Source organism: Eulemur rufifrons, chromosome 7 (assembly GCF_041146395.1).
Source record: "Eulemur rufifrons isolate Redbay chromosome 7, OSU_ERuf_1, whole genome shotgun sequence".
Lineage (NCBI taxonomy): Eukaryota > Metazoa > Chordata > Mammalia > Primates > Lemuridae > Eulemur > Eulemur rufifrons.
The window spans coordinates 229,449,066-229,470,348 of NC_090989.1; the positions used below are offsets into that span (position 1 = coordinate 229,449,066).

Below are 21,283 nucleotides of genomic sequence, written 5' to 3' on the forward strand. Positions count from 1 at the left end.
GTGTCAGTAGCATGCCCAGGTGTGAGAATTCCCCACACTCCCCTGTAGCTAGGAGTGGCCATTTTGAACCCATTCTGGCCAGCTAAAAATAAGCAGAAGTTACTGGGTGGACCCGCTTGGAAAGCATTTCAAAAGAAGCAGACTTAGATGGAATCTACCCTTTGTCTTTTGTTTTTACCCCTTTTTCCTATCTAAAGTGGGTACGTGATGCCTGGATATGCAACAGCCATCTTGAGACCATGAGGATGAAAACTATATAAAAGGTGGCAGAGCAGGATGATTGAAGGAGCAGCGTTCCTTGGCTCGTTACCCCTGGACTTAACCAGAAAGGACGAACTGCTATTTGAATGAACTCCGATAGCTGGGTTCCAGTTACATGCAGTGTAACCCAGTTCTCAGAAAAAGGGCCAAAGTGGCCTTAACTGCTGACCAAGACACACACCTTCTTTAGTCAGTCTAAGGCAAAACTGATCGCGTAACCATAGCTATTGGGTTGGGTGTTCTCAGCACCCTTCATTCACTCTGAATCTAGGGTATGAGGGGGGTAAAACAAAAATGGAACAAGAGGAGGACATTCATTAAGTTGAAATGCTTTTATTAGAATACTAATAAATGCAGATAAAAAAAAAAACCCACACACACAGAAAAAGAGGAAAACACTCAAAAATGCTATTATAGATTAGGCAAGTTAGTTGGAGGAAAAGAGTTCTTCAGTGTATACAAAATGTAAACATTTGCCCTGGGATTTCCCACAGATGGCACAGTCCACAGGACTTATTTGGAACAAAAAAATGTGTCTATTCAGTCTCCAGTATAGCCTCTATAATGTCTGCAAACTTGCCACATTGAAAGTTAGAGTTCCTAAAAATTTCTATGCAAAAAACCAGATGGCTCCGAACGAAGGCAAGTGGTCTGCCTGGAAGCGGAGTCCTGAAGCAAACCAACCCTCCAACGAAAAGCTTCCACTCACTACGCCAGCGGCATTTACATTGACCTTGACAGAGATCGCACAGATATACACAGTATATAAAACCCCTACTTGAGCCTGTGGTGGGAGATGAAATATTTCTTGCTTATCAAATGCTCCAAGGAGAGACATCAGATCAGTCCTTTGAACTCAGGGAGAGAGGACTAAGAAGAGGCCCTCTTCTGTTCAGAAAATGGGGACTCATACACGTCCATGGGTGGGCAGGTACACACCAGGTGCTGATCTCCATATATGTCGTCAATCCGGGCAATGGTTGGCCAGAATTTGTTCTCCGGTTTCACAAAGGGCTGCAAAGACAAAAGACAGACATGCTGTGGGTTATTCTGAGAGGTTTCTCCTGTGGGAAAGGAAGTGGCAATGATATTCCCACAGCCTAAGACACCACTAGCCTAACAAGTACTCTGAGAGGTTAAAAGCCAACGCTGTGTTATGTCAAAATAAATAAGGCCGGGCGAGGTGGCTCATGTCTGTAATCCTAGTTACTCTGGGAGGCCGAGGCGGGAGGATCGCTCGAGCTCCGGAGTTCGAAACCAGCCTGAGCAAGAGCGAGACCCCCGTCTCTACTAAAAAATAAAAAAAAAAAAAGAAACTAGCTGGACAACTAAAAATATATAGAAAAAATTAGCCAGGCATGGTGGCACATGCCTGTAGTCCCAGCTACTCGGAGGCTGAGGCAGGAGGATTGCTTGAGCCCAGGAGTTGGAGGTTGCTGTGAGCTAGGCTGATGCCACGGCACTCTAGCCAGGGTGACAGAGCGGGACTCTGCCTCAAAAAAAAAAAACAAAAACAAAAACAAAAAGGAAGGAAGATTGCGAGGCTCCATCCCTCTCCATCCCTCCGCTCCCTGAGGGTTCCCAGACCCACGGGTGACCCTCTGACCTGGCCCTCACCCCTGCAAGCCAATTCCTTTGCTCTTTCGCCCTCTCGTGACTCCCAGTTCACAACCGTACCACACACGGTTTCTCTAATGGGGAGACCAAGAGCGGGCGACCCCCCCGGGGAAGGAGATGGCCTGCGCCTGTGAGCAGCATCCCCGCTGGCACTTACCAGTGGGAATGCCGCCACCTCTCTGGAATACGGCCGGTCCCAGTGGGAGGATGTGACGCACATCAGGGAGTGTGGAGACATCTGAGACAAAGACACGGAGGCAAGAGGGGTCAGAGACGCTGTTTTCTCCTGCACGTCACCTCAACCTCAACCGTGGAGCTTCTGGCGGAAGTGCAGGGAGAGGAGGCTGTCGTCTCATTTCAGTTTGGGGGGTAGAATACTGGACATTGTGAAACAGTTCAAATATCACAAAGTTACAGTAATAAGCACATCCATCACCCAGCAAAGTTAAATTAGCATTTTGTCATATATGCTTCATGTTTAAAATAATAAAACATTACCAACGCAGTTGGAGCTGCCTGTATATACCCTCCCCGGTGATAACCACTATCCTGAATTTGGTGTTTACCATTTTATCATGTTTTTATACTATTACTGCACATAGTAATACAAAGCATAGAGGATAATTTGGCACATTTTAAAACCCTGTATCATCCAATGAGGAGTATTCTCCACTTGATTTTATAACTCAATATTATGTTCTTTGAGGTGTCTATTTCCACTTTTAAAAGCAGCCTAGACCCTGAAAGAATCAGCAGTCTCCAGAGAGAAATGAGAAATAAATGACAGTAAAAATAATCACACTCTATCCCCCCATTACCCTGGGAAACACGTCTAGCCAGGCGCCTGCCCTCTGCCAGCCATCAGCCTGCAGCCCACCTCCAGCGAGGCGGTTCTGGAACTTGCCTCAGCCTCTGCCTTGTTCTCTGGCCTGTAGCCATAAAGACACAACCACAGCCTTCATGGTATCCTCCATTCATGATCCTCCAGCTTAATGTCTGGACCTAACAAGAAACTTAGGACTCTAACCAGATATAAAATTAACATGTTTTGAAAGAGGTGGGAAAAATGCCTATCAAACTCTACTCCCACACGGGCCATAAACCTTAAAAAACATCCAGGCCAAATACCAATCCAGTTCTCAGAAGTAACTGCCCCGGTACAGGAACTTGTGTTTATAATGGGCTTGCGAGGCAAATACATAAATTTTATTTATGCCCTAATCTCACTACTGTGCATCCAACAGAGACGTGGAATGTTCGGAACTCGCCAGCTGGGCAGTCCTCCAGCCTCCACTCCCTGCCAGGGCAATCGAAGGGGCGTGTGTGGCGAGTAGCTTTCCCAGCCACGTGATGCTTGAGTGACTGCTGCTGTATTGCATCTTCTCAGAACGTTCTCATTCTAGGCAAGAATATCATCTTCAGATGAGAGTTCAGGGGTCACTGGCACACTGTTCAGATACCATTTTCTACTCAAAAGGATGTTTCAAATAAGGTGCTAGCGCCTATGCACCTTCAGTGGATTGACCCTAGGGTCGATGCGGCCCTCCTCAATGTCAGCGATTTCCTGCCGAATGCTGATCATGGCATCACAGAATCTGTCCAGCTCTGCCTTGTCTTCCGACTCCGTGGGCTCAACCATGAGGGTCCCTGCCACAGGCCAGGACATGGTAGGGGCGTGAAATCCTGCAAAGGGAGACAGGAGAACTTCCCTCACTGACTTTGGCCTCCTCAGTTTGGAGGAAAAGTCCACAGCCCTCTTATCATTTACCCTAAGGAAACCGTCAGATACATGTGCAAGTATGTTTGTTTGTATCTGGGGATTCATCCCAGCACTGTGTTGCCCAGGCTGGAGAGCAGTGGCTGTTCACAGGCGTGGTCACAGCTCACTGCAGCCTCCAACTACTGGGCTCAAGCGATCCTCCCGTCTCAGCTTCCCGAGTAGCTGGGACTACAGGCACCTGGCTCAGCACTGTTTATAGAAGAAAAACAGGAACAGCCTAATATCCAACTATGGGGAATTGATTAAGCAAATGTTACATGGCACCCTTACAATAAATATGCAACCATTCAAAAGTATGTAAATTTGTTAAGTCGGGTAACCATTCAAAAATACTTTTTATATTAATACCCTATTTTTGTAAAAACTAGGATATTTTTTATAATATCTCATTCTAGTAAAAAAACAAAAACAAAAAAAGACAAAGTACTTTTATATATATATATATATATATATATATATATTTTATGAGAGAAGATGCCTTGACTTGAAAGGAATATTATTATGTTAACAGGACTATTGCCAGAAATGATGAGACTTTTATTTCACTTTGGTTGAGTTTTAGAATCATTCCATAATGATCGTGTATTACTTACAATCAAGAGAAATGAAAATATTTAATATTAGACCCTGTCAAAAGTTAAATAATGAAGCAAGAAGCATTAAGGACCCTGGGGCAAATCTCCTTGCCCCCATTGTACAGATGGGGAAACAAGTTTGGCAGCATGCAGAAACAGGCTCAGTGTATTTCTATGTTTCTAAAAATTTTCACGTGACAATGACATAACAAGACATGTGGTCAAGGGAGAGATTTCCTGGACAAAAGCCAAAAACAACTTTTTGCCATTTCTTACACTTTTTCTGTGAAATCTTTAAAAGATGAAAAACAACCTCCCTGGCTGATATACCTATCAGCTCATCTTGCCCCGGAGGGCAGCGTTTCCTAAATTCCGGTGAGCATCACCATTGCATGGGGTGCATTAGTCGTGCCTGCATTCGTTGAGAGTATCTCCCCAACATTTATTGTAAAAATTTCCAAACACACAGATAAGGTGAAAGGACTGTAATTGAGCATCCACATACCCACCACCTAGATTCTTCTTCATTGCTATTGTTTGTTTTCTCACACATCTATTCATCCATCCATCTTATTTTTTATGTATTTCAAAGTACATTGCGGTTGTCAGTTGTCAGTACACTTCAAACACTTTAGCATGCATATCATTAACTAGAATCCAATGTGTTCATACTTTTGTGATAACACTTATAGTAAAATGCACAAATCTTAATTGTATCATTTAATGAGTTTTGACAAATGCATACACCTGTGTCACCCGAAGAGAAAGGGATTTTTTTTTTTTTTTTTTTTTTTAGAACAAGCTGATTTCCTATTAAGGCTGCCCTCTATTCCATGTGTGAGCAAATTCAGTCCAACATATTCTGCTGTAGTGGTTTCCATATCTGGAACCATCTGAGAAGTTGTTTCAGAAACAGATTCCTGCATTGGATTCTAATTCAAGAAGTCAGGGTAGGGCCCAGAAATCTGAGTCCTAAAAATTCCCCAGGTGAAAAAAAAAAAAATTCCCCAGGTGATTCTGATAGTGAGCTGACAATTAGCATAAGAACCTCTGTCCTAAGGCAGTATGCCCCCAAACTTGTCTGAGACTTATGGGGGGGGGGGGTGCTTGTTAAATACACAGATTGCTAGTCCTCTTTTCTAAAAATTCAGATTCAGACCCAGAACCTGGGTCTTAGCCACACCTACTTTTAAACATAGCTATTCATTCAGTCTCTCATTTGTTAACATATATGCTAGGTGCCTACTTCGTGGCAGGCACCTGGACAATTCTGGGCTTTGCACAAGTGTGGAAACCATTCTATTTAACATCAAAATAACATCAAGGTCAGGAGATAGAATGACTCAGAAATACTGGGTGGTAACTTGAATTACCACCTGTCTCCTAGCCCCCCTCTCTCTCCCTGCAAATGCTGTTGTAGTTAGATGTGTGATGTAGACAGCACACCCAACAAGTGCCAGTCTTATCCTGAATTAGCCACGCTTAGTCACTAGCCGGGAGGTTGAGTCAGAAGAAAGGAGTTCTACTGTCAGAGTGTAAGAGCTGCCAGGAGGAGATTTTCAGGAGGTGATTGCTAATTTTATTAATGAAACCTTTCTCTGGTTTTCCCACTTACTATCAGTGTAACTACATGATAAGATCATTTATTGAAGAGAGGGGAGCGAGTTTCACATGTGGGACTCCCACTATGATGCAGTAGTAAAACTATTAAATTAAAAAATTTTTTTTCTCTTTCCTTCTTAAAACAATTCGGCTAGGACTCCACATTCACCAAAAGGCAATGTTCTCCCCAACTTAGCCTTTCTGAGAGTTGAGAGGTCCTTGATATTAATAATTTCACAAGGAAAATGTATTTTAACAAGGGTTAGGTCGAAAGAACATTCACTCATATACAACGGGCCCATGTCTTTCAAAATGCTTCACAGAATGTTGAATTTTTTTGGGTGAAAACAATATACACCAATTTCTTCCACTCTAGAAGCAGCTGAAACAGCTCTGTCCTGACTGAGGTGGTGGTAAAATCTAGTGCTGTTCATTTCGAGCACTTCTATAGGTTCCTTGCTCCACTTCATTCCCCATTACAACAGCTCACCTTCTCATACACCTGTTTACCAGGAGTGGGGTGGGGGTGAGAATTTACCAGAAACACAGGCAAAGAGCAGAAATCTTTTTTCCTTTTTTTTTTTTCTGGAATTTTAAATTTTAACCATAAAGACATCTTTTCTTGGCTGCTGATGGATTCAAGATGTATATTTTAATATCTTTTGAAGGCAGGACCAGTGCAGTAATAATGGAAAGTTTTTTCTCTATTATTTTGAAGGTTGCCGAAAACCCTGGGCTCCTCATTTACCCCACAGATCCGTTTGCTGTGGCGCCTGTGCTTTCCCTTTGTGCTTTCAGGAAGGGGTCCCCAGCCAGCATGGGCACTGCAGGAACAGCTAACGCCACTCACCGTGAGGCCACTTACCATAATCTTGGAGCCTCTTGGCGACATCCACGGCCTCTACATTTGCAGACTTTTTGAAGGGTCTTGTGTCCAAAATAAACTCATGAGCCACGTAACCTGTTTGGGAAAATTGATTCAGCTGAAGATTTGCACCAGCTTGTTTTACCCAAAAAAATGCATAAGTAATTAAACTTTTTATGTGTATCAATGAGGATTCAGAAGCCATGAGCACTCAGTAAGTTTATAGGTGGCAATAAAGACTCCATTTACTTTTTTTTTTTTTGAGACAAAGTCTCACTCTATTCCCCCGGGTAGAGTGCCGTGGAGTCAGCCTAGCTCACAGCAACCTCAAACTCCTGGGCTCAAGCAATCCTTCTGCCTCAGCCTCCCAAGTAGCTGGGACTACAGGCATGCGCCACCATGCCTGGCTAATTTTTTCTATATATATTTTTAGTTGTCTGGCTAATTTCTTTCTACTTTTAGTAGAGACGGGGTCTCGCTCTTGCTCAGGCTGATCTCGAACTCCTGACCTTGAGCGATCCTCCTGCTTCAGCCTCCCGGAGTGCTAGGATTACAGGTGTGAGCCACCGCGCCCGGCCCATTTATGTATAATAAATAAATAAATAAAGTTTTAGCACATTGGGCCAATGCACCTGACTTTAGCTCACTGTACACCCACAAGCCTGATCGTGGCTGATGGGAAGTGAGAGGTGTTACTAGAAGATTCAACAAGAGGCGTCTGGGTGTGAGATTATTTCTATTCTAAGAACCTAAAATCTACTTGCAACAGGTAAACAAACATGTCATCATAGTCCTGATCCCTTCATACAAGACATTTCTAGAGTTAAAGATCCATTGATACTTTTCGGGAAGTTTACCCTCAACATCAAATAACTGTTTCCTCTGTGTATATATAAATATATTAAACATATATCCATAAGTCACATACAGAATTTTATGAGATTCTTTAAAGCTGCTGTCCCCAATCCCCAGGGGTCCATGGCCTATTAGAGACCAGGACACAGGGCTCCATCGCCAACCCCCAACCCCCATCTCCATGAAAAAATTGTCTTTCATGAAATTTGGTGGGGGCTGGCACACAAGAGGTGAGTGGTAGGTTAGCAAGCGAAGTTTCATTTGTATTTACAGCCGCTCCCCATCTCTGGCATCACCGCCTGAGCTCCGCCTCCCCCCACCCCCATCTCCACCCCTGCCTGTGGAAAAATTGTCTTCCATGAAACCAGTCCCTGATGCCAAAAAGGTTGAGGACTGCTGCTTTATAAAGGACCATTGAGGTTTTGGTTTCAGGCTGCAAACTAGGAATTAGAAATAGATGTGGTCAAACAGTATCCCACAAGAGGGAAGGAGCTGATGAGGCCAAAGTCTGCGTGGGGCAATTCACTTCGCTCTACCATTCTGTACCCTCTATCCAAAAGCCTTGGGACCAGAAATGTTGACCATTTGGATTTTTTCAGATTTTGCAGTATCTGCATTATATTTACTGGTTGAACATCCCTAAATCCAAAATAATCCCATGAGCATTTCCTTTGAGAGTCATGTTGGTGCTCAAAATGTTTTTGGTTTTTCACATTAGGGATACTCAACCTGTAGTCTGTAAACACATTGTTTCTCTGGGCCTATGTAGCCAGTAGCTCCCCAGCATGAGCTGCTGACCACCCACACGTCATCAAGAATAAACCATTAAATCAGCATTTGGATAAACAGAACAACACTGCTGGGCGCTTCCCAGATTGCATGGTCTACTAACTGACGGATTTCCTTCGAGCAGTGTATCGACACATGAGACAGTAACGCACTCCTTAACCTGCTCTCCTGCCTCTCAGAAGAAGGAATCCTGTTACAGACACCGAGAGCAGCTTCTCAAGCCTGTGTGGAATCGCTCCAGTCATTACCAGCCCCTGAAGATAAGCTGTGAACTGCTCTCTCTCTTATATAAGGAATAAATATGAAAGAACTGGTTTTGTTTGAAAATAAAACTATGAGAACCTGAGACTTTGAATATACTGAAACTGCTTTTTTAATTTAATTTTTTTTGAGACAGGGTCTTGCTCTGTTGCCGAGGCTGGAGTGCAGTGGTGTCATCATAGCTCACTGCAACCTCAAATTCCTGGGCTCAAGCAATCCTCCTGCCTCAGCCTCCCAAGTAGCTGGGACTACAGGCATGCGCCACTGCACCTGTAGCTAATTTTATTTTTTGTAGAGACGGGTCTTGCTGTTGCTCAGCCTGGTCTCCAACTCCTGACCTCCTGCCTTAGCCTTCCAAAGTGCTAGGATTACTGGCATGAACCACCATGCCCAGACCTGAAACTGCATATTTTTAAAACATGCTTTCTAACAATCACGGAGAATAAATTTATAAGGAGTGTGATTCAAAAGTATAGAGGTCTATCATGGGTAGCTAAACTCAGGAAAAAAGTGCTGAAAAGGAATAATCAGTGGAATGTTCAGGCCCTTCTAGGTACCTAAGTGCAGCCTTTTGACTGAATCCAAATTTTACACAACAAATCCTTTTATAAAAAGGGGTGCAGCAGAGAAAGATGAAGCTTTCCTTGCCTCCTTTGGTGCTTAAAAAAGAACAGTCTCAAAATAAGAAGGCCGCAGGTTCCCCACCCCTGGTTCAGGGGAAAGTCATGGGACTATCAACTATTAATTCCAGGACTCTGAAAGCCCTGGCTATGCTACCCCACCTGGGGAGTCCAGCATCAACCTATTTGCCCTTTCTTCTCTGACCTTCTGGCTGCCACCATGGTCACTGTGACAAAAAGAGGAAGAAGGCTCTCAAGGACACTCAGACAGCAGAAGGGGAAGAAAGGAGGGACACAGAGAGGAGTTGCTCTTTCTGGAGTCTTCCAGAGATTCAGTAGCTGAAAGGCACCATCAAGCCAAGGCCAACATAGCACCACTAATACCAAGACCTCATCTGCAGAGGCCCACCGCCCGCCACAGCCAAGTGGTCTGGGAAGAGCTCCATTTTCTAAATGAGGTTCAGATGTTATTTTCTAAATCCACACTCTATTGCATTCAAATGGAAACCGTAGTGGAATTTCAGCATATCTCTCTCTCTCTCTCTCTCTATCTCTCTCTCCCTCTCTCTCTCTATCTCTCTCTCCCTCTCTCTTTCTCTTGCTTGCTTGAGCCCTGAAAGCAATGAAATTTCAACTTGGTGGCCCTCAGAGGCCAGACCCCAAGATGTTTGTCTTTGTTTGCAGCTTTTAGGAGAAAGATACACAAACCTTCTATGGCATATGGTGAGTCAGAGCAATGTCAAGTAAAAATTGTTTAAACTGAACAGCCCGAGTGTGAATGTTCGTGGAGTAGATGTTTCCCCTGGGCCCATAACCATGACTGTAGCTAAGAAGATGCCCAGTCAAAGTGACAAGGAGAGGAGCGGGTGGGAAGATGGAGAAGCAGAGAAACATGGTGGCTTGGCTATAAGTTGGCTCTAATATGTTGATTGTCTTCCTAAGCTGAAAGCAACATGGGAATGTGCTACGGAAAAATAGGGCTTCCCTACACCCTCCTTGAGAGCAGGGACTGACCCCTACTTATCCTGCCTCTTCAGAAGTAGCTGCCTAGGAACGGAACTCAGACAGAACTCACTAGGTAATTATCCTATAACACTTACATGGGCAAACAATGCTTGTTCAATCTTTTCAGCTGCAATCCAAGAACCATGACCACAGAATCAAAACTCTTGGCTGTTTCCCTGAGAATGAGGTAAGGTAAATGGAGCATTCAGACCCCTGCCCACCCATAAAAAAAGGGCCATCTGGAAACCTCTTTAGGAACAGGAATTTGCAGGCAGAATTGGGTTTAAGGTTTAAGAAGAAAAAAAGGCATCTAAGAAATTAAAATATATGTAAAACCTTGAGGCCAGGCCTGGTGGCTCATGCCTGCAAGCCAAGCACTTTGGGAGACCAGGGCAGGAGGATCACTTGAGGCCAAAAGTTTGACCAGCCTGGGCAACATAGCAAGACCTTGCCTCTACAAAAAAAAAAAAAATTAGCCAAGCATGGTCCCAGCTACTCAGGAGGCTTAGGAGGGAGGTTCCCTTGTGGCCAGGAGTACAAGGTAACAGTGAGCTATGATTGTGTCATTGCGTTCCAGCCTGGGCTACAGAGCTAGACCTTGTCAAAAAAACAAAAACAAAAAAACATTTGGGATACTAACAAAGTCATATACTCCCACTAATGGGAACTCTGTTCAGATCAAACAGTGAGCTTAGCCTTCCACAAGACTAGACACCTGTGAATTTTTTAAATTCTTCCTTCAAAAATGTATCATCTTACCTGAGGTAATTTCTTTTCTTTCCTCATCCTAGCAGAATAAGTGTAGTCATGCACCACTTAATGATGAGGATGCATTCTGAGAAATAGGTGCTTTCGCTGCTGTGCAAACACCATAGTGTGTACTGACACAAATCTAGATGGTATGGCCTACCACGCTATGGGCTGCAGACCCATGCAGAAACTTACTGTGCTGAATACAGTAGCCAACAGTAACACCATGGTAAGTATTTGTGTTTCCATATCTAAACATAGAAAAAGTAAAAATATGGCATAAAGGTTTTAAAAAGTATGCAGCTGTATAGAGCACTCACCTTGAATGGAGCTTACAGGCCTAGAAGTTGCTCCAGGTGAGTCGGTGAGCGGTTAGTGAATGTGAAACGCTCTAAGACGTTACTGTACACTTGAAAAACACCGTACACTTAGGCGGCACTACATTTTAAAAACTCTTCTTTCTTCGGTAATAAATTAAACTTAGCTTACTATAACTCTTTTACCTCATAAACATTTTAATTTTCTAAAACTGACTCTTTTGTAATAACAGCTTAAAACACAAGCACATTGTAAAACTGTACAAACATGTGTTCTTTATATCCTTATAAGCTTTTTTGTTTGTAATTTTTTTTTTTTTACTTTTTCATCTTTTTTGTTAAAAACTAAGACACAAACACACACTTTAGCCTAGACGTACACAGGGTAAAGGTCATCAATATCCCTGTCTTGCACTGCCACACCTTGCCCACTGTGTCTCCAAGGACAATGGCACACATGGAGCTGTCATCTCCTACGATAACAATGCCTTCTTCTGCAAACCTCCTGAAGGACCTGCCTGAGGCTGTCTTACAGTTAGCTTTTTAAATATATATATATATATATAACTACAAGAAGTAGACTCTAATAATAAATAGTATAGTAAATGCATAAACCAGTAACAAAATTATTTGTAATCACTATCAGGTATTATGCACATAATTATATGTGCTATACTTTTGTATGACTAACAGCACAGGTTTGTTTACACCAGCATCACCACAAACATGTGACTAACGAGTTGGACAATGATTTTACAAGGGATACAACATCACAGGCAATAGGAATTTTTTCGACTCCATTTTATTTATTTATTTATTTTTGAAAGATAAGGGGTCTCTCTCTGCTTCCCAGGCTGGCCTTGAACTCCTGGGCTCAACCAATCCCCCCGCCTCAGCCTCCCGAGTAGCTGGGATTAAAGAGGCGGGCCACACACCTGGCTCACTCCATCATCATCTTGTGGGACCACCGTAGTATACCTGGCCCATCTTTGATGAAAAGGTCCTTATGTGACACATGACTGTAGACCTACTACTGCTACTCCCTGCTCCAAATTCTTGCCTGTCACTTCCTTGCTTCTCAAAATCAGAAGCCTTGACGGTGTAACTGGTACTGAAATCTCTCAAAGAAATGGTTCATAAAGGCAATTCTGGAGTTCGTTAAAATGATTGCCTCAGTCATCCGTAATCCCAAAGTCTTATTTAGAGCTGGTGAATATGGTTAAGATGAAAAACACTCTTATATTGCCATTAGGCATTTTAGAATACAATGTGTTTATTATGAACATTTCTATTTTGAGCCCTCTGGAGGTACAGTGATGATTCTTTTTTAGGCCCTAAAATACTAAGCCTCAAATCGTGTAATAAATGTGTTTACCAGGTCAAACATGAGACAATTTTTGGTTTCATAAACTTCGAGATTGGATAATAAAGTCTGTAATCACCAATCTATTTCTCCTTGGAATGAGAAGTACTACTCATTATGTAATTCTGAGGTAAAATGTCAAAACAAATAGATATTCCATCCATCTTTTTGTGCTGCAAATCCCCCAGGACTGGGATAGTCCCTACTGCCTAAAGCTATCACTTAAATGCTAAGCACATAATAGGTGCTTGTCCCTCTCTCCTGGGGAGCCACAACACCCACACCCAGTTCAAATCACATTCATTGTTGCTCTGGGAACAGGGGCTCACGTGGTAATCCTAGCACTTTGGGAGGCCAAGGCAGGAGGATCGCTTGAGGCCAGGAGTTCGAGACCACCCTAATCGAGAGTGAGACACCCTCTCTACAAAAAATAGAAAAATTATCTGGGCATGGTGGGGCAAGCCTGCAGTCCCAGCTACTGGGGAGGCGGAGGCAGAAGGATCACTTAAACCAAGAAGTTTAAGGTTGCAGTGAGCTATGATGACACACCTGAACTCTAGCCCAGTGACAGAGCAAGACCCTGTCTCAAAAAAATTTAAAAAATTTTAGAAAACCCACTGTATTTGTAATATGATCTGCTTTGTTTAAAAGAAAGCCAAGAAGAAATACAGGAAACTATATTCCTCATTAATAGCAGCTATGTCTGATCAAGGGCATAATGGGTCACTTAAGTTTTCTTTCTTATGCTTCATTATTTTTCAAAATTTCCATCCTGAGCATATATACATTACTTATATAATCAGACAAAACGAATACTGAAGCTAATCCTTAAAGCCAATGCGGATCCATAAAGCCAAGCGGGATCCATTTCATAGCGCAGGAGCTATTTTGCATTAATCGGTGGCTGTTGTGGATTCTTTAATGCCCACTTCAGAAGCATTTCATTGCCCACAACTTTCTTTTCTACTCTCTGGGGAACATTCCTAACCACAGCTTTCTGTTATTTAGTTCTATTCTATTTTAAAACTGCAGAGCCACCCCTCTACATATTTATAAGCCAAGACTAGCCTTTAAATTAAAAATCGCAGATGTAAATGTACACTCTGGCTGGGCCTGGGAAACCAGGAGCCCGAGGGAGGTCGTCGCTGTTGCCCCGCCGCGCTGCTGCTGACAGCTTTGCTTTCTGCTCCAGGGTCTCTTCCCTGCTCTCATTCTGGGCCCACAGACAATGCTCGAAATGGCTACCTGCTGCGTAGTTCCAGCCTTTCCTCTGGCAGCTTAAATCCTGTTTTCATATTTAACAAGAAAACCCATCCTGCAGCCCCCACCCGCTTCACTGCCAGACTTCTCCAAACCATGAATGTCTCCCCTCCTCCTTCCCAACCTCCGTCCACGTCTCAGCCCATTGCCGCCTGGCATCTGCCTCACCATTTCACCCAGACTGCTTTCTAAGGCTACCAAAAGCTCTGCAGCAGTTCAAGACAAAGATTGTAAATAATTCAAATTTGTCAATCATACCTTAGTAAAGCTGAACGAAGTATAAGTGAATAAATAAAATAATACTAAAACCAGCTGCTCGCCCCCTACTGTCCGTCTCTACTCAGTATGCAACACCACAGGCGCGTTGCGCTGGTCCGTGCTCGTGTGTGATAGGCCAGGTATGGGTGCCTGGAAACCAGACAGAACCGCCCGGGCCCTCAGGGCCGCGTGGGAGAATCACTGCCCAGAGGCACAGGGGAGCCAGGACGACAGATGGCCACTCTACCAAAAGAGGAGGGCTTCTGGGAGGAGGTGGCACCACAGGGAAGTGGGAAGGGTAAGTGGGGGGTTTTAGGGGAGAGGCACTATTTTGTTTTGTTTGAGACAGAGTCTCATTCTGTCACCCTGGGTAGAGTGCAGTGGCACCATCGTAGCTCACTGCGACCTCAAACTCCTGGGCTCAAAAGATCCTCCTGCCTCAGCCTCCCGAGAAACTGGGACTACAGGTGCCTGCCGACACGCCCAGCTTATTTTTCTATTTTTAGTAGAGACGGGGTCTCGCTCTTGCTCAGGCTGCTCTCAAACTCCCAAGCTCAAGTGATCCTCCTGCCTGGGTCTCCCTGAGTGCTAGTATTATAGGTAGAAGCCACCGAGAGTTGTCTTGGACACAGAGGGCCCCCTGACCAGGTACCCAGTCTTCTGCCCCTTCTTATGTAGCCACCTGCTTGCCGTGTTTTGCTCTGGTTTCTTAATACTCTTCCTTGGGCCTCAACACATTCAAGACTCAGTGCTCAAATTCTGTGCCCAGAGCCAAATGTCTAGATGTCATTTTATCTACACAGCCCCAGTCAACAAAGAGCCCACACCACTGGGGGCTGGTTTTTAGTTCCAACACCTCCCATCACATCCTGGGTGACTTTGTTTCCCCAGGTATTATTCCCTCTATTGTAACCCTAAGAGGCTTACCAAAACTTTCTGTTCACACACAGTTCATCAGTAACTAAGTCCGGCTGATTCTACATGTAAGAGCGTGTTCATCCTGTGCTCGTGCTACCATCTTAATGGTTTTAACAGCCTCAATGAATCCCCTCACTCCCCGGCTCAAAGAGCTTTAATGGCTACAGTGTGGCTCAAGGGTGAAGTCCAAGCCTTCCCGGTGCCTTCGAGGCCCCAAGGTAACATTCCAGCCTGGCCCTCCCTTGCACTCCAGGCTGGTCCTATGTCTCTGTTCACTCAGGTTCTCATCTGCTCTTCCTTCCAGGCCCATTCCAAATGGCTCTCCCAGAAGCCTCTCTCAACTACTCCACCCTGCCCCTGCCCGGTCTGAACTACTCTTTCAGGGCATTCTCATAGCACTGTGTGAATAACTAGCTCGTAGAATTTATGTACACATCTCTTGGTGGTCTCTCCTTTTTGACCGGGTCTTTGTAGATTAAGCCTTGCATAGTGATGCCCCTAAACTGTTAACTGTATATCCAAGCCTCTATACTTTTCTCTAGTATTTGCTAAAAAAATAGAAGTATTCCACCTACATCAGAAAACCACATCGAGGCCAAACTTAGTTTGACCAAGAAAAAAAATCAAGGTGATGATAGACTAAAGTTGATACTTGCCTCTTGCACCCCTGAAAAGGACTCTGTAGTGTTTTTCTAATCGCTTGGCCATGTAGTTGGCGTTTAAAATAGCAACTTCCGTGGCCTGTTTAAGGCCCTTGCCTCCCATCATCTGCAACAGAGGGAAAAAAACCATCATCCACTGTAACAGCGGAGCACAGTGGTCAAGACACTACCCAAAGACAACCCCAGACACATCCCGCCCAAGAAGAAAGCCAGCCACCCATAACTCTGGATTGGAGATGAGTGGAACAAGGACATCTGTCAGCCCTAGGCCTGAAATAATTCTTGGTTTTCTCCTTTGCAGAGTAATTTCACTTTCCTTTTGTACTAACAAAGCCTACAATGTGGCAACGTTGACTGCTGATTATTGTGGTTATCTAAAGGGGGAAAAGAGTTGATCTTAGGATTGCGGGGTGGTGGTATGTGTTTACTGTGAATTTTCGGTGTCTTGATAACTGCCAGCAATCCCACGGGATCTTGGCCAAAATCCCCACTGCAGCAATTTCCTATGGTTTGTCTTCCCATGCTCCACAGTCAAAGCTATTTATGTTCAACAACCGTCAGATTCGGTCTTATCCTATTTGGTGGTTAATCAGTTCCTGTGATCATATGGGGTAAACATCATCACCAGCAAAGAGCCTAGAAGTCAAGATTGTGCCAACTTCTATTGCCTACTTTCTTTCCCGAGTACCTCATGGATGATGGAGTCTCAATACGTATCAACACAAAACTAATGTAAAGCAAATGAGAAAGCACCAAATAAAACAACAGTGATATCAAAATCTAAAGTAAGAAGATGGCACATTTCCCCAGGGCAGTCAAAGAAGAGTTCCTACACTCAGAGTCAGAACTTGACTAGAAACTTAAAACTGAGAGGAATTTGGATAGGGAAAGAGAAAGGGGAAGGCACTCCAGGCGAGAAGCATGGCAAACTCCCAGGTGTGGAGGGGGAGGCACATGACTGTCCCCTGGGAGTCCCTGTAGGGTCAGGCGGACTACGTGTGACTCCACCCCGTAAGCCTCAAACTGTCACCAGGAAGGACGTGGACGTGGTCCGGCCGGTTATGGGCTCTCAACCTATGTATCACCAAGCATCCTTTTAAAAATGCTGACGGCTCAAGTCCACCCCCAGATATGCTAAGTTTGGTGTCTCCAGAACAGGGCCCAGGCATGTGCATTCTGAAAGAATCCCCTAAGGACTCCGTGCAGAGCAGCGAACAGTCCTGTGGGATTGCAGCAGGGAGAGAAGCCGGTGCTAGAGCCCAGGGGATAAGTAATAACAGCCTGAAATAAGAAAAGACCCAAGGCTTGGGGGTGGGGGGAGGGGAGCGGGTAGCTTAAACCCTGTTGTATTTATTTAGTTTTTCAACCGAGGTGCGGTGTTCCAGGCATATGGCCAAACCAGCCTTGAGGCATTTATTTTCTATATGTGGGAAATCAGCTCCAACCCAAATATGTCCATGCAAATAACCCACATTTACAGAACCCAGAGATCAAAAGGGAAATGGGAATTTGATTCTGTTTGCAAAGAAACAGACTTTTATGCTGTTACACTTTGCAAAATAACTTGAGTATCATTTTTAAAAGCAGGTTTTAGTTTCAGAGGTACAGATTTGTTGTTCCAGCTTCCAAGAAACTTTTCGTTAAGAATCATAAATGCCACACCGTTCACGCATGACAGCCAGTTCCGCAGAGTCATCTGGCACGATCTCCGTGGCCGAGTTTTGGGGGTTTTGTTTCAGCGAGAGCCACCCTTTATTTAAGGAGAGGCACAGGTTTGGGGAAGCCGCTCTAATTAGTAGCTGCACAAGCGTTCCTGTCCTCAGTCTGGTCAGTGCAGGAGGTGGGTAGGCCAGCTGGAACAAGAGCTGTAGAAAACAAACTCTGGCCCTAGTGTTTTTTGGAGAAAGACAAAGGAAGGAAGCCTGTTCTCTGACAAAGTCTAATTATCGCTCCCCCCACCCCCAACCACCAGAGGGCAGTTCCACAAGCCCTAAAGGGCTAAGAGCTTTTGGAAACCACCAAATAAGCAAATTTCCACTACTTTTTATCTTATCCTCCAGACCCACAAGAAATATAAAGCAAAGTGAGACATATTCCTAAAATTTATCCCAGGATCTCAACGAAGTGTAATAATTAGCACGGGTGCTGCTTTGCACTCGGAAGGGGCTATATAAATCCTACAGGAAACCAAATGACGTGACCAGAACATCCATATGACTCACGGAACTTAACTGTGTCTGGAAAAATATATCTGGTGTGTCAGTTTCTCTGATGTTAAACCCACTAGGAGAATCCACAGGAAATAGTGTCATGAAGAAGAGAGGGAATGATTTTTAGCTAATCTCAAAAGTCATCAGCACTATTCATTGCACCACATCTCACATCAAGGATTTCTTTGTTTTTAAGCCAAGAGGGAAGTCTGCAGTCTTAGTTCCCCACCCCACATCACAGCCCCCACCCATGTGTGCACATTCTCAGGCCTCACCTTGATATACGCCCACGAAATGGGCAGGATGGAGCTGGAGCCCCACGGGGCCGCGCTGACGGTGCCCACAGGCCGAGACTCCCCGTTCAGCTCGACTGAAATGATGGGATGACTGGGCAGAAAGGGGGCAAGATGCTTCTTCCTGCATGTTTTTTTAAAGTACAGATTCAGAAAATGTAAAAAGATCCAGTCCAACCAAACAGGCAAGTTCCGGGCCCTCTCAGGAAGTTCTATTTTTGTTGTTTTTTGTTTGTTTGTTTTCTGAAAGGGAGTCTCACTCTGGCACCTGGGCTAGAGTGCCGTGGCATCAGCCTAGCTCACAGCAACCTCAAACTCCTGGGCTCAAGCAATCCTCCTGCCTCAGCCTCCTGAGTAGCTGGGACTACAGGTCCATGCCACCACGCCCGGCTAACTTTTTCTATTTTTAGTAGAGACAGAGTCTCACTCTTGCTCGGGCTGGTCTGAAACTCCTGACCTCAAGCGATCCTCCTGCCTCAGCCTCCCACGAGTGCTAGGATTACAGGCGTGAGCCACTATGCCCGGCCAGGAAGCTCTATTCTTAGCAGAGGAATTCTGACAGCGGAAGGGACCTTACACCTGCTAAGAGGCAGATGTTCAGGAAGTGGTCCTGCCTCCACCAGCCATGAGCACTTGAGTGGTTCACCTGAGATCCACAGGGGAAGATTTGGCAGAAATCCTCATGCAAAGCTCCATCCCATGGCCCCTCCATCCCAGCCCCATGCCCCCACGCACTGTGCCAAGGCATCTACAGGACACAGAAGGAGCTGATGGGAAGATGCCCCCTGCAGCTACACACTGGAGACCAGCACATGAGCATCATTCACCCCACCTGCCCCATAGCTGAGGTGCTGGAGCTCACTCATTTACTAGAAATAATAATAATCAAAAAGAAAAGCAGAGTGTGTCTGCTCATTCTTTGGCCAAGAGTACACCAAGGAAAAAAAAAGTAAAAGTATAAAAAAAAGAAAAAAAAAAAGCAGAAAAATCAAGAAGGTCAAACTCCCAGCAACCCTGAATACTGGTGCCTTTACTACATTTTTGGAAGACTGAAGCAGCTCAGGAAACAGCTGCTCTCACCGTTATTCTCACAGGATGATTCAATTTAACAGTGTAAAAAGTTATCAACAACTAAGAAACATTCCCTTAGTCTTGTTTTGACTTCATCCAATTATCTTTCTTTTTTTTTTTTTTTTTAGACAGAGTCTCGCTTTGTTGCCCAGGCTAGAGTGAGTGCCGTGGCGTCAGCCTAGCTCACAGCAACCTCAGACTCCTCGGCTTAAGGGATCCTACTGCCTCAGCCTCCTGAGTAGCTGGGACTACAGGCATGCGCCACTATGCCCGGCTAATTTTTTCTATATAGATTTTTAGTTGGCCATATAATTTTTTTCTATTTTTAGTAGAGATGGGGCCTCGCTCCTGCTCAGGCTGGTCTCGAACTCCTGACCTCGAGCGATCCACCCGCCTCGGCCTCCCAGAGTGCTAGGATTACAGGCATGAGCCACCATGCCTGGCCTCATTATTTCTAGTAATAAGGTTTTTCTTTCTCCTTACTTATCTCACATATAATAAGAATTAAGGTTGTAAAGCGTTCAACACTTTATATACAACTCACTTTCAACGTAACCATTAGCTGATTGAAAAAAAGAAAAGAAAGACAGAAAGTTGCTTGGAAATCTAAATTAAAGTCTGAAAGATGCTTCTGAGTGCTGATGTTCCAGTTCTGATCCAAGCTCAGGTACAGTTTCCTATCCATTATTCTGTTAATACCTGCTCTCTATGCACACTGGCAGCTCAGTGAGGCCAAACATTGTGGTTAATAAAATGTAATTATGCTTTTCTTTGGACATATTCTAAAACACCCCTTTGACTGCTCCTGATCCAGCCTCTACCACTGCACTAGGAATGAAGGTATCCTAAACATTTGAAGACCTTGATGGGACCAGTGGTGAGTCTAGGGACATTTCTTCATTCTATCCCCAAAGCCATCCTGAAACCAGCCCAAAACTCACACTCCAATGGGCCCCATGCCAGGGCCGCCACCTCCGTGGGGAATGCAGAAGGTCTTGTGAAGATTGAGGTGCGAGACGTCAGACCCGTAGTCTCCAGGACGACAGATTCCCACCTACCACGAAGAGAAAGGGCCAAAAGCAAAAGTCAAAAGGTAAGAGCCTGGGAAAGGCGCTCTGAAGTGGAGGCCAGGGACATTGATGCTGTCCTCTCCCCATGTGGAAAAGGCAAGGCAGAGACACAGCCATGGTATTCACAGAAACGTCCTCCACACCAGCCCAGTTCTGCAGTCAAAACCTGGCATACCACAGGCAGAGTGCCGGTGGTTTCTATGGAAACAGCAGTTGACCATTTAGCCCAATTGAGATTGAAAAATACAGGCTGGGTGCGATGGCTCACGCCTGTAATGCCAGCACTTTGGGAGGCTGAGGTAGGAGGATCACTTGAAGTCAGGAGTTTGAGACGAGCCTGGGCAGGAGCGAGACCCCGTCTCTACAAAAAATTAAAAAATCAGCCAGGCATGGTGGCACGTGCCTGTAGTCCCAGCTACTTTCCCAAGTAGCTGAGACAGAAGGATTGCCTGTGCCCAGGAGTATGAGGTTGCGGTGAGCCAAAATGACACCACTGCGCTCCATTCCAGGCAACAGAGTGAGACCCTGTCAAAAAAAGAAAAAAAGAAAAAACCCCACCAAGAGTCTCAAAAAGATTGTGACACTTCTCTCCTCCAGTGGCTCCCACCATTTGCTCAGAGGGTCACGTTACACAGACCCTCTGACCCCCAAGTAGTCAGGATCAGGCTCCTTGGGCTCCCACTTCACAGCTGCTGACGCTAAGGCCAGGATAAGTGGCTTACCCAAGGCCATGGGAGATGAACAGCCACCAGTGGCCAGAACGGGGGTCTGAGTTCTCTCAGGCATGAAGCCAGGTGGCCTTCTTGCCTGGGGGCACCCACAGAGAGATGGCAGCCCCAGATAGTTTAAGAACATTCCAGTCATCTCCTTCAACCTGTTTG

The 21,283-nt window shown here is 44.9% G+C and overlaps 1 protein-coding gene across 1 annotated transcript in view; it reads right to left on the bottom strand.

Moving 5' to 3' along the window:
• Positions 1 to 588: 588 nt before the first annotated feature.
• The window catches only part of GLDC (glycine decarboxylase), a 79,558-nt gene continuing 58,863 nt past the window's right edge, over positions 589 to 21,283 (bottom strand). The window contains exons 19-25 of the mRNA XM_069476470.1: positions 20,274 to 20,386; positions 18,244 to 18,385; positions 15,753 to 15,864; positions 6,701 to 6,796; positions 3,389 to 3,561; positions 2,036 to 2,116; positions 589 to 1,275 (exon numbers count right to left, since the gene is read on the bottom strand). Coding sequence (XP_069332571.1) covers positions 1,132 to 1,275; positions 2,036 to 2,116; positions 3,389 to 3,561; positions 6,701 to 6,796; positions 15,753 to 15,864; positions 18,244 to 18,385; positions 20,274 to 20,386 — 861 coding nt within the window. The 3' untranslated portion in view covers positions 589 to 1,131. The remainder of the gene's footprint in view (positions 1,276 to 2,035; positions 2,117 to 3,388; positions 3,562 to 6,700; positions 6,797 to 15,752; positions 15,865 to 18,243; positions 18,386 to 20,273; positions 20,387 to 21,283) is intronic.